Source organism: Lactuca serriola, chromosome 8 (assembly GCF_051521515.1).
Source record: "Lactuca serriola cultivar US96UC23 chromosome 8, Lser_US96UC23_V15, whole genome shotgun sequence".
Classification (NCBI taxonomy): domain Eukaryota; kingdom Viridiplantae; phylum Streptophyta; class Magnoliopsida; order Asterales; family Asteraceae; genus Lactuca; species Lactuca serriola.
Window position 1 is genome coordinate 55,136,308 of NC_136415.1, and position 14,522 is coordinate 55,150,829.

Here is a 14,522-nt window from a genome sequence, read left to right on the forward strand (position 1 = left end):
GTCGCTATCATAACATTACTCTATGAATCATTCAACATACTAAATGCATACATACGCCTTTCCAGGCCATGACCTTTCGGTCCACATAGTAATGCCTTTCGGCCCATAACATATATTGCCTTCCGGCCCATAACATATAACAACTGACAACTACCCGGATTTCCATCCAATAAAAGGGTTGGCATTGATGCCATAAACCCTAGCGATATAGTGAGGATAACTCACCTCGAAACTGCCGACTGAACAGATAGCTCAAGCTGCTCCGATCACTGATACGATCTCCACCTCTGGATAGCCACCAATGCACTGAACTCAACAATAACAACAATTACCAAAATACCCCTGGAACCACTGGTCAATCCTTGATCAAAGACAAGGTCAAAGTCAACCCCTGACTGACCCTACTCGTCGAGTCAACCCTGTGACTCGCCGAGTCCCCATACTCAGAACTTCACTTAACCCGCGACCTAACTCGCCGAGTCACCCCAAGACTCGCCGAGTTCAACGACTCTGAGTCCACTCGCCCTTGACTCACCGATTCCTTAAGATTCCTTTTCTACACGTCGAGTATCCCCTTTTTGCTCGACGAGTTCCTCCTGGAAGAATCGCGGGGCCACCCCGACTCAACTCGCCGAGTCTGAAGAACAACTCGACGAGTCCCAGTCAATCTCCAAGCTACTCGCCGAGTCTGTTCATCAGACTCGTCGAGTCCATGCCATGCAGTCGATCAAACTGCTTCCTGCGATAAGTATTGTCCCGAAATACACAAGCATGGGACCTTCTGGACCTCTAAGGTCCTAATACAGGGTTATAGTCGTTTGGATAACAAGTTACTAATCCATCTAATCATCAAATGGGTTCCATAAACCCTAAATCCATGCACACATCTACATAACAGAAGAAGATCCGAAATATTACCTGAATAACGCACTCTCTAAGTCCCCAACCCGCAGAACTCGAATCCCTTGCTGTTCCTTTAGCCAAAACTCTTCTCCTCCTTGCACAACAATTCCTTCAAGGCCCTAATATCCTTCAATATTGCTCCAGATGCCCACAGCCGTTTAGGGTTCTTCTCAGTCGGCCAAAAGACGGACAATGACGGCCTAAGAGGCGTTATATACGATCCAAAACCAAACGGCTAGGGTTTCTGCTGAACGGCGTCGACTCGCCGAGTCCATATCTGGACTCGTTGAGTCCAGTCGCGAACCCGCGACCAAGTCTGCGGTCCTACTCGGCGAGTCTAGGCTCCAACTCGCCGAGTCCCTTCTCAAAACACCCCCAAATCATAGTTATATCGATATTTGAAATTCCGGGTTGTTACAACTCTCCCCCACTAGAACTAAACTTCGCCCTCGAAGTCTCACTCTGAAAAAAATAGCCCCGGATGTTGCTCCCACATATCACGTTCCAGATCACAGTTCATTTCCGATCCCCTCCGGTGCTGCCACTGAACTAACTCCAGAGGTATCTCCTTATTCCTCAGAACCTCGATCTTCCGTTCTCTGATGACCACTGGCTTCTCGGCATAATTCAGGCTTGCATCCAACTGAATGTCTTCTAATGGAACCACTGCCAACTCATCGGCTATATACTTCCTCAATTGCGACATATGAAAATATCGTGGATTTGTCTCAAATCCGTGGGCAACTCCAACCGATAGACCCTCAGGATTACCCCCGCAATCACATGAAAATGCCCAATATACCGGGGCCCCAACTTGCCCCTCTTCTCGAATCGAATCACTCCTCTCCAAGGAGAGGCCTTCAGGAGTACGAAGTCACCGACCTGAATCTCAAGCTCGGACCGGCGTCTGTCTGCATAACTTTCCTGTCGGCTCTAGGCGGTCAATGACCTCTGTCTCATCTGCTGAATCTGCTCTGTCGACTGAAGCCCGATCTCCGTACTGTCCATCGCTCTCTGCAACCGAAAATTACCCAAGATGTAACTCTGCTCTAAATCTCAACAATCACTCGACCCATAAGGGTTAGGAAACCATGAACCACCGGATCCCCGATCCAAAGCCCACTTTGTCCATTCCGGACCGACCGAGAGATCCATTCTCACTCTCAGAGCAACTCTCACAAGTTCTCCTCTTGCCATCACATACACATGCTGAACTAGCCCCAACACCCGCAGGTTGGAAGACCCAATACATTGATGATATCCTCGAACATCTCCCAAGATGAACCACTACATCCACCCTACACTCTAATCAGAATCACACCGAGAATTTAAGATTCTCTCTCCCCCTGCATCCCTTCTGAGCCTCAACAGACATCTCCAACCCGGATGGGTTCCTACTTCGCTGTCGCGAACACGATGCTCAAAGCCATACTCGAAATACTCTAACCATAACTCTACTCTATTGCTTCCACTTTCATGAACTTGCACTCCCCTTCGGAGTTACACACCTTTCACTTTTCCTTTTCCAAGGAACCCGCTTGGCCATAATGCCACTCCAACCAGTGTCACGGTGCTCGCTCTAAGCGACACCACCCTTTTTGCGTAACCGCTATTCACATACTCTGGTTCTCATTGCAGGGGCTCTCAATCCCATGCACTCTCTCCACTCATCAAAATCACTGCCTCAGCTAAACAAGATCACTAACCCGGGGCCAGACCCTCCAATGTAACCACACTGCAACATACACAATCCGAAATCTCAAACCGATCCAACAATACCAACTGAGTCTCCAGCATGACTGGACCGACTCTCATAACACATATTAGCCACTCGAGGCTATATCTCTGTGGGTCCGTACACCCAAACTCTGCGAACCCTCAGGTTCTAACTCTGGGAACCTTCCAGTTCCAGCTCTAGAAACATGCACAACATAACCCCGTGGGATTAATGCAGTACAACCCATCACGTACCTCAAACATACACATGCTCTGATCGCATAACCCCGGTTACTTACTCAAGCTTGATCCCGGCCTTCTCTCAGGCCTCCACAATCAAATGCCCTAGGTCTGTATCCCGCCCCGCATATCCGACACTCGCTCTCGTCGGCCTATACTCTGAGCTGACAAACACTGCTGAATCCCAACAGTTAAGCACCCTCACATACTCATCGATCTCCCGGGGAATTCTCCAATTCTCCCCCACTAAAGCACTGACTAACTGCCACCGATCGTCATTAACGACTTTTCAGAACAATCCTGCACAGAGAGAACATTTACCCACCGACTGCTTCCCACAAGCATAAGTAACCCTCAGCAAAACACCTCTAACAAATAACTTACCACATATAGCATACATATCACATATCATATCCGACCTTCAACCCAGTGCCGCATCTCCACTAACAGCCCTCACGAACGATAACCAACGGAATACCCAACAATAACCCGTAACCAACCCACAACCTGCCAAAGGATGAATACCGCATCGAAAACCGCACAAGGCTACCGGCACCAAAACACCAAACTATAACCATACCAACCCATCAGGGAACGACGAATGCCAAAGCGAAAACCTGAAGCACCAATCCATAACCACGCCAAACCCGCGAAACAACAAATACCGCATCGAAATCCACACCAGATATCAGCACAAACAATACGCCACAACAACGCAAGATAATCAAGACATCAAGAAAGCATCATACCCGCAGCTGCCTCCGGCACTGCTCCGTCTCCCTCTTTCGCAAGCAGATAAGCACGACCCTGAGCCCTTGGGGCTCCGCTCCATCCTGTCCTCCTCCTGAACTCCTCAAGGTGGCCGATGCCAGAGCCTGCACCGGTCCTGCAGAAAGCTGTGGACAGTTGACCCTCAAATTTCCAATCTGCTGTCAATGATAACAAATCCTCGAATCCCGAATCGGCACTGACTGCCGACAGTCCCGCGCATAGTGCCCCTCTAATCCGCACTTGCGGCATGCACCACCGGACCAGCAACTCTGGTGTAATCCCTCCCACACTTCCCACAAGTGTGGCCGCTCCGATCCCCCATTCTAACATCTACAGTCCTGGACCGTTTCGGCGCCGACTGCGACTATATCGGGGCCTGCCTCAGCTCACGCAACTGCAACTCAACCTCTAACTCTCGCCACATGGCGGCCTCCTGCAACTCCAACAAGGTCTCATACCTCTACGCAGACACGAACTGTCTGATATCCCCCTTGAGCATACTCAGATATCGGGACATCTGAGCCTGCTCCGAAGCGAACTCAGGGCAAAACATCGCCCTCTCCATAAACATCCTGGTGATCTCAGTCACCGACTCCAAATCCTGCTTCAGCTCAAGGAACTCCCGAGCCAATCTCTCCGCCAATCTCTCCTTTTCATCCCGCGGAACATATCGAGTACTGAACATCTCTCTGAATTGATCTCATGAAACCGCAGCCCTCTGCGCATCGGAAAATGACCTCGTGGTCAATCTCCACCAACCCTTCGCCCCGAGCTTCAACCGGTTCAGAGCACACCTCACCCTCTGGTCAGCAGGGCACAAACTCGTGGAGAAATACCCCTCCACGTCTGATAACCATCTCATAGCAACACTCGGGTCCTGAACCCTATCGAACGTGGGAGGCTTCTTATAATAGAAGTCCCGATACTGAAAACCCCGATTAGCTCCTCCTCTTGCCGCTGCTACAACCGTTGTAGCCGCCGCGACAACCGTCTCTGCGAGAGCCGCATATCGCTCATCGAAATACTCAATCATGGCGGTCTTGATCGACCCAAACCACTCCGGCAACTCAGCCCGAAACAATGCAGCAACCCCCCTCACGCAGGATCTTACGATTCCTCGCATCCCGCTCGCTCGTGCTCGTCCGATCGATAACCTCCGACGGCACCGATCCACCCGGAACTCGCTCTCCAGCTCCCGATCCTGGTCCGGATCCACTATCATCATGCCTCGAAATCTCCATACTGAAGGCACCCTACCAATCTCAGACACTTCCCAAAATCCTGGGATCCAGCTCTCGCAACTCTACCCTAGAGACCATGGTTTCCCTGATACGCGTATGGGTCCTGTGCTTTCAGTAGTACGGGCCCATACTACCTTCCACACCTACCCATATTTGTATGAAGTACTACCACAATACCCTAGGAAACATGCATAACAACTATCAACCCTCACCACTAGAGGAACACTGAGAACATCCCATAAGTGACCCTAGGCTACAGGCATCACATATCAGGCAACATTATCATGAATTCCTGAAGATCCCTAGCCTAACTCTAGCATGCTGTTCTATCAAGCTCAATTAAACAAATATCATGTATGGTATCTTGGGGTTACTTACTGGCTCCGGCTGATCGTACCTTCGCGTCCTCCTTTTACCAAATTTGAAAACCATTTTAATTTCTCATTTTAATTTCTCTTTTTAAAATCCTCCTCGATTTGAGACTGGAGTCACACGAATGTTTCCCCAATTCACTCAAACCAAGGCTCTGATACCAACTTGTAACATCCAAAATTTCAAAACAATTAAAACTCTTCAAAGTCACCCATTTTATTAATATTGTTGCAAAAAGGTTTTCAATACATTATTAAACAGAGTAATTTCCCAGGTTCATATCATAAAACACCAACGCGAGGAACGGTACGATCACGCCTTTGCCTTGCCACAGTCTCTTGAGAACCTGAAACATAAAACCACAACTATAAGCCCGAAAGCTTAGTGAGATACCCCCAGAATACCAACCACATATACGCCTTTCCAGGCCCTGACCTTCCGGTCCATGTGTCTCAGGGGACTTCCGTCCCTGCTGGGTAAACCTTCCGGTCCTACCCACGCCGACCTTCCGGTCCATCACACAACATAATCGCCTTCCGGCCCATAACATATTGCCTTCCGGCCCATAACATATCGCCTTCCGGCCCACAAGCATAAAATGCATATATAAAATAACAAACAATCATATAGCAGTTCATAGGCAACAATCGATGAACAGATCACATATCATAGCATTACTCTAACAAGATACCGGTCTAGCCGGTCGCTATCATAACATTACTCTATGAATCATTCAACATACTAAATGCATACATACGCCTTTCCAGGCCATGACCTTTCGGTCCACATAGTAATGCCTTTCGGCCCATAACATATATTGCCTTCCGGCCCATAACATATAACAACTGACAACTACCCGGATTTCCATCCAATAAAAGGGTTGGCATTGATGCCATAAACCCTAGCGATATAGTGAGGATAACTCACCTCGAAACTGCCGACTGAACAGATAGCTCAAGCTGCTCCGATCACTGATACGATCTCCACCTCTGGATAGCCACCAATGCACTGAACTCAACAATAACAACAATTACCAAAATACCCCTGGAACCACTGGTCAATCCTTGATCAAAGACAAGGTCAAAGTCAACCCCTGACTGACCCTACTCGTCGAGTCAACCCTGTGACTCGCCGAGTCCCCATACTCAGAACTTCACTTAACCCGCGACCTAACTCGCCGAGTCACCCCAAGACTCGCCGAGTTCAACGACTCTGAGTCCACTCGCCCTTGACTCACCGATTCCTTAAGATTCCTTTTCTACACGTCGAGTATCCCCTTTTTGCTCGACGAGTTCCTCCTGGAAGAATCGCGGGGCCACCCCGACTCAACTCGCCGAGTCTGAAGAACAACTCGACGAGTCCCAGTCAATCTCCAAGCTACTCGCCGAGTCTGTTCATCAGAATCGTCGAGTCCATGCCATGCAGTCGATCAAACTGCTTCCTGCGATAAGTATTGTCCCGAAATACACAAGCATGGGACCTTCTGGACCTCTAAGGTCCTAATACAGGGTTATAGTCGTTTGGATAACAAGTTACTAATCCATCTAATCATCAAATGGGTTCCATAAACCCTAAATCCATGCACACATCTACATAACAGAAGAAGATCCGAAATATTACCTGAATAACGCACTCTCTGAGTCCCCAACCCGCAGAACTCGAATCCCTTGCTGTTCCTTTAGCCAAAACTCTTCTCCTCCTTGCACAACAATTCCTTCAAGGCCCTAATATCCTTCAATCTTGCTCCAGATGCCCACAGCCGTTTAGGGTTCTTCTCAGTCGGCCAAAAGACGGACAATGACGGCCTAAGAGGCGTTATATACGATCCAAAACCAAACGGCTAGGGTTTCTGCTGAACGGCGTCGACTCGCCGAGTCCATATCTGGACTCGTCGAGTCCAGTCGCGAACCCGCGACCAAGTCTGCGGTCCTACTCGACGAGTCTAGGCTCCAACTCGCCGAGTCCCTTCTCAAAACACCCCCAAATCATAGTTATATCGATATTTGAAATTCCGGGCTGTTACACGAGAGGAGAGAGATAAAGGGAAAAGCTGATTGGTTCTCTTTTTTTTTTGTGATTCACTTGGCTCTTGCTTTCACAACTTCAAAGGTTAGAAAAAGGGTGAGATGGGTAATGCAATCCATATGTTCGACAAAATGACAAAATGCAGGGAAGGACAAGACACAAAAATCTGAATTTGATAGAAATGGACCTCCAATAATCCCAAACTTACACATCACACCCCTATCTTAGTTCCTCTCACAAACCAATTTTTTGAAATTACCAAGAAGATTTAAATATTATACTTATTTTCATGTAATTGATTTATATTATATTAATTGTTGGTGGTTTAAAAAAATAATATTTGATTAATATCTGTATATAAAAAATATTTGTGTATTAAAATAAAATAATTAAATTAAATTGGAAAAAAGAAAAAAAAATAGAGTGCTAGGAGTGTTACAACTCTCTACTAAATGCTAAGACTGTAACAATCAAAAAGCTGATGTGACAAAGTACTAAGAATGTTACCACTCCCTTTAGCCTAAAGTTGATTTTGGAACCAAGTTTGTTATCGTTAAAGAACTGCAACTATTTTAAATGAATCAATCTCCCATCAACCCAATTATTGGCGAGAAATGCAACTATTTTTAGGAATTCAAAATGTTCTCCGCAAAAAAGTTATGGATGATATTTAGGTTTTGCTTTTTAACTAAATTAAGTATAGGGATAGATTTAGTTTAGATTGATCTGTTTGGTGTTGCCCTCCTCATATGACTTTAATCTGTAGATGTCTAGCATTTTGTTAGTTTGTTTATCTAATAAAATTTATTGAGTTCCTAAAAAAACCAATTAGAAAATTAATTAGAGAAATACAAAGTTTAAGATGGTCATGTTGCTTATGTTTACTTTAGTGTTTTTTTATATTTCTTATTTTGACTTTACTTATAATTTTATTACGTTGAAGGGATCGATTTTACTTAATCATTAGTTAAATATCTTTAATTGTACTTTTCCATCTTATTTTTGACATTTAAACTGTGTTTGGGTTAATGGCGGAGCCAAAGTCAAAGTTAAGGGGTATCCTAAACCGATGAGTTTGATTTCTCGGTTTTTCAAACTCGGTTTCGGGTTTAAACCTAAACCCATCCAAAAGTTTAACTTATTGAGAAACTTGTATTGCTTATATAACAGATGTATAAGAGTTATGTTTCGTGTTATGACCGATGTAAGTCAATTTTAAAATTTTAAAAAACAAGTTGTAAAACTGATAAACAAAATAAACATACACCCATGTAAGGGCCAAGATTCGAAATAGGGATCTTAAAGTTAAAGGTTCAATGCTTATGTTTGAAAGAAGATTTGAACTTGCAACCTCCATAAACACCCCCTAACGTCTTAACCATCTAAACCAACTACAACTTGTGTTATTATCTCGCTAACCATATTAATATTATGTATATATACACTACATAAAATGAAAACTTTCTAAAAAAATTACAATACTGAATTCTTTTTTAGGGGTATCCTTGGATACCTCGGGATCTACTGTGGATCCGCCACTTTGGGTGGAGTAGTTGGTATCCGACTTATTGACACAAATATTATACACATTCTATCAAAACATAAGCATACACATATCATTTTGAAACACACTACTAGAGTCATACATATATATTTTTCAAATTTTCATACATAAAAACGTTAGTATGTAAATTAGTCATATATACATTGTTATATGCATAACTACATATATACTCACATGTAAAATTGTGTTTAGTTGGATTGGTTAGTATGTAAAAACAGTTAATATGTTAGCACAAAACATTTTTATATACAAAATAGCTAGTATCTACCAAATAAGTTCAACAATTATTACATTCAATGTTCCAAAAAGCCGATCTTTAACATTCGATGTTGCAACTGACAAAAACAAGTTCATAAAATACATTCCGTTTCAAGTTTTCTAACACTTGGCATAAATTTTTTACATGTTACACGTGATCTACATACATAGACTTATTTTTCAACCTCAACCCACCCACCATTCAAATATTTTTCAACCTCAACCCACCCACCATTCAAATGTATGTAAATGTTAGTATGTAAGATATAACAATCAAAGAATATATGAAATTTTTTTAAGTCTTTACATTTAACATACATTAATACCTAAAACTCAACAAGCCCTATACACACAATGGGACTTAGGCCAAACTCATACTCCTTTGCATTGTAAATTATATCATGGTTGTTACTATATTACTATACAAAGGTTTATGTTTCAAATTTATAATGATTCGACTTTATTAACTATATTACCCATTATTACTCGAAAATTCCAACCACCAAATTATTGGAAAACGGGATGTGACACAACTATACATAAATTCAAGAAAAAAAAATACCAAAACAACATGTACATAAATCTCCAATAGTGCCAATGGTAATATAAAAACTAAGCTAATTCTAACACAATTCACCTAATTGTAACAAAGAATGGCCAATATACAAAAAGAATAGGAACAAACACACCTTGACACCATAACATAACATAGATGACTTCCATGGAAAAAAAAATTGTGAACAACTTTTGGCTTTGTAAAATAAAATATCACCAATCCAAAGTGATTCCCCTTGAAGTGTAGAGATTATCAATGTAATTTATAACCGGAAGCGAAGCCTTTATATACCTGCTCATTTCACTTTCTGCTGATTCATCTGTGATATATGACGCGACACCAGTTAAATGTTTATTTATGCAACAATGTTATACGTTTATTATTTACCAAATTATGCATAATTGGGAAGTAGAATTTACAACTTACCACTTTCATTTAGATTTAACAAGAGTTGATCTCTTGTTGGAAGAGCACACATTCCAGCTGAAACTGCAGTTCTAACCGCCCATGTGTGATATGGAGCACACACTTGTTTATAAGCCTCTGAAGCCGCTTCTTTCAATGAGTAATCACTAAAAGATTTCAAAAACATTTTAACATTATTAGAATAAATACAACATTAATCTTAAATGACAAAGTTCCCTATGTTGCATTTGTTACATGGGACATAACTCGATAAACTTTTCTAGACAATTTTTGAATATTTTCGTATTGGGACAAAATGTTGCAACTTTTGTCGATTGAATGACATGACATGACATAATACGGTTTGTTTGTTTTAGTGACATCACATGACATGATATTGTTTCTATATGTGATGACAAAAATTGAGGCTTTTGTATCGTATATGAGAAAAGACAACTTTTATCATTTGATGTATATGAGGAAAGATTGAAGTTTTTGTAATTGATGTATATGAGGAAAGATACGTACTCTGTTGACAAGAAATTCTGAAACAATTCTCTGATAAGATCTAGACCTTGCCTAACTCTTCGAAGCTTTCGAGTAAGGCTCTCAGCTGATTGCACAGTGTCACTTTTAACATCGTAATCAATTACTTTACTTAAAGTGCCATAAAGACTTGCTGCTTCAGAAAGATCACGCACCTGATGACCATAATGAACAATGAAATTAGGGTTTTTTCATGCATTGAATGATTGAATGAACCCTAGAGTTCAATAGATTCAAATTCGGTAAACTATTTCTCGAATTACTTTCAGAAACTTCCTATTTATCACCGATTTTTATGTTTGGCTGATTATAGTTCATTGATTTGACGTGATAACGTTCATTTTTCGTGAAAATAGAAAAAGCTTGTAATGAATTCGATGAAGAAAGCCAAAAAAGGTACCTTGGAGGTGTATTCCATCTCGGCAAATTTGAAAGCGATGCCAAGCGAACCAAATAGAACAGAGACCAAAGAACACGCATCACAAAAGGGCTTCAAACGCAGCTCGATGGAAACCCCATTATCCTTTTTAATTAAATCCGATAGTTCCTCAAATGCATCTGAAATCAAAGAAAGAGCTGTTCCTGTTTCAGCATCTTCGAATTCGTCGTCATCAAAACCCATCCTGTTGATCATAATACATCACAAGTCAACATAAGAAACAAAAAGCACAGTTTTCCCGATCATCGATCGTGAAAACGAAATCAAACCATGAAAAGGAAATTAACGAAGCACTTACTTCTCTGTGTCAATGTTCGAGGTGAAGTACGAAAAGATATCCATGGATTTCGTGTGTGATTTTGATGAATTTGCAGCTTTGCGTGTAAAGTCTACGATTGATGAATTTGAAGGAAAGTGGGAAGGGGTATTTGAAGGTGGCCGGTGACTACTTTTGGCGCCGGCCAGAATATGTGAGCTGGGAAAGTCCATGGGAAACTTCGATTATATTCCATAATTATTGGAATGTTTCATTAATGGTCCTTTTATATTTGGTGAACTACAAAATAAGACCCATATTTTTAAAAGTAACAACAAAATGGTCGCTTAATTAGTTAAATGTTACTCCATAAGTTCAGAAGAAAACAAGACCTCTTTACTTGCAAGGGTTAATGTCATAAAATGACAACGCATAGCATGCAATTTGTTTTTTAGATTGCTTATCTATTAATTGTAATTAAAGGTCATTAAACTTTTTTTATTATTATCAAACCATTAAAGTGTGTTTCAACCGGATAACTCTGTCATATCAGATGTCACAATGGATGCAATGTCAACGTCTCAAACAGAACTAAACAAAAAAGTGTCATGTTAAATTTCATAATACACACCACATATCATTTAATACTAGTTTATCTGGTTGAAATCTACCACAATTGTGTAATGAACTCAAATGAAGGTTACCTGCTTATCAAATACATTAAAAACATAAGTGACCTCAAAAGAAATAAATATATCTATTACTGGTTATCATTTTATGACATTAAGCTTATTTTTAATTGTCTAAGCAAAAGATGTGAAATGAGTTTCATTTGTTTGGAAAAATATTTTAGAATTAGCTATCAACAAACACTAAAAATGGATTTGTGAAATTGATAATAGTTTACAAAGTTTTGAATATTGTTTGATGTTGATTTCGTTTTAAAAAATAAAATGTTAAAACATTAAAAATTTTGAATTTACAATCACCATTCATGGATTTTAGTTTGTTTATCTTATGTTTTGACCTTTCAAGATTTTTTATGGATTGGATGCAAAATCGTAACTTTACTCGGATAAAATGTCTTTGCACTTGAATTTACACGTCTTTATCATGCAACTATCATGCATGATTAACACTTAATATCACTAGTATTATAAAACATAAAGGGAGATTACAATATATATATATATATATATATATATATATATATATATATATATATATATATATATATATATATATATATATATATATATATAAGATAAAGGTATGACATGTCTTTCATAAAAAGATTATGGGTTTAATTGTAAATTGTTGGAATGCTCATCATTGTTGGCAGTCTGGGACAGTTGTTTTAAGTTGAAATCTAGCCCATTAAGAATATTAACATTGTTTTTTCAACTAAAAGTTTCTAGATACAATGTTCTTTTGAATTAAAATATAACCTTGTCTTAATTTAATAGATTTTTGAACATAAACTTAATTAAACCGTTGTAAAAATAATCGAGAATATTATATGGCACCTTAAATCTTTCATCAATTGACCACGTTAAACTAAATATATCCTAAAAGCATAACGTGAATTCAAAATCAAACATAATATTTTTAGTACAACTTTTAAGCCCTCGCGTCATAGTTCCAATTGGTTTCATGATGGCATCTTTTAAGATAAGCGATAAAACAAGAGACTCGGATTTAATCCCTGAGAATGAGAGTAAATGAGTAATAATAATCGTAGTGGGCTAGTGGCTTCTAAGAAATAGACAATATGTACAAAATTACTTAAGAACCAAGTCTAATAATATATATAGTATTACGAAATAATTTAATTAATCGAAGTAAACATTAAATCAAATAAAAAAATCGTATAGCAAACATTAGGAAGTTAAGCAAATTTAGTAATTTACACCTATAACGCTTGGTCGCTTAATAAAAAAACATATAACACTGAGTCGTATAATAGTTGTTTTATTGATCTTTAGGGTCTATACTTTATACGTAATCCATCCTGAGCTTTTTATGATAATTTAAAATCATATATTTAAACAGTAAAATGCTATAAAATAAAAGCAAACAGTAAAATGGTCTTTGTTAACATAAAAGTTAAAATATTAAAATATCAAACAAGCTACAAAAACTGTAGGAGCAACTCCTTGGTGGCAATTGTGCCGTATTTTGGTTGGCGGGATGAAATACATCAACCCGTATATGACCTTTATAATTATTCGTGTCACGGGTTGGCGGGTTAGGAACATCAACCAGAAAATGACCCACTAACCCGTTTAGTTATATGGGTTCGTGGGTTCATGAGTCAGATTCGAATTCATGGGTTCGTGGGTAAAGATTTTAGAAGTAATTATGATACATGGATTCTTTTGGAGTTTGATAATATTAATGTTAATGAAAAGTTGCAAAGGAATGGTTTTGATGTTGTACATGTATGGAATCGTAGGGCATTTAGGTGTTGTTTGTTTTTTCTGAGGCAAAATGTCTGCAGTCTACGGACCACATCTGTAGACCTCTGCAGTAGAAGAGGTGGACCAAACATCTGCAGTCTGAAAAAAAAAATTGTTTGTTTTTTTAACATCTGTGGGCTACTAAAATAAACTGAAATCTAAATAAACTGATTTTTTTAAACTTCAAAGTGATTTTTTAATATTTTTATGACTTTGTTATAAATAATTAACGAATCTAGATCAACGTTTGTATAAAAAATAAAAATTAAAACGGTATGAGTTAACGTATATATTTGATAAAATCCAACAACTTTGGTTGTAAAGTTATAACTAAACATTATAATTAGTGATCAAAGAATTTGATACATAAATAGATGGAAATAAACTTTGATTTTTTCAATTAAATCCATTAAAAACGTACCATAAATATTTTCTCGAGAAATTGACGATACTGTATTAAATAATGTTTTATAAAATTTGGCAAAAAAATATAAGAATATATTATGATTTTTTTCATATTTATATAAACAACTTCAATGTCTATTATTGTAATAAATTTCAAAAATATTATGTTTGTATCTTCAAACGTTTTTTTTTTTTTTTTTTTTTTTTTTTTTTTTTTAAGTTTTGTAATTTTTTTTTTTCAAATTGTTTATCATTAATAAAGTTGGAAAAAATATAAATTAAAAAAAAACTTAAAAAACATAAAGATATATATGTTTTTTTAGGTTAGAAGATGTCTGAAGATGTTAGAAGACTCTGGTCCACATC

The 14,522-nt window shown here is 39.3% G+C and overlaps 1 protein-coding gene across 1 annotated transcript; it reads right to left on the minus strand.

Moving 5' to 3' along the window:
* Window positions 1–9,649: 9,649 nt before the first annotated feature.
* LOC145070807 (ACD11 homolog protein-like) lies at window positions 9,650–11,500 on the minus strand. Its single transcript, XM_079017764.1, has 5 exons — window positions 11,335–11,500; window positions 10,998–11,220; window positions 10,580–10,752; window positions 10,073–10,218; window positions 9,650–9,965 (listed from the first exon to the last, which is right to left on the minus strand). Exons 1-5 carry the CDS (start codon window positions 11,376–11,378, stop codon window positions 9,859–9,861), a joined length of 693 nt encoding a protein of 230 aa, XP_078873890.1. The 5' UTR covers window positions 11,379–11,500; the 3' UTR covers window positions 9,650–9,858.
* Window positions 11,501–14,522: the final 3,022 nt, after the last annotated feature.

What these genes read in the sequence shown, in the direction of transcription:
- LOC145070807 (XM_079017764.1), bottom strand. Translation starts at nt 11,378, where the DNA reads ATGGATATCTTTTCGTACTTCACCTCGAACATTGACACAGAGAA. An exon ending in TCGAACATTGACACAGAGAA is followed by an intron (nt 11,221 to 11,334) that starts GTAAGTGCTTCG and finishes TATGATCAACAG; the next exon opens with GATGGGTTTTGATGACGACG. An exon ending in CAGAATTTCTTGTCAACAGA is followed by an intron (nt 10,219 to 10,579) that starts GTACGTATCTTT and finishes GAAATCTTTTAG; the next exon opens with TGATTACTCATTGAAAGAAG.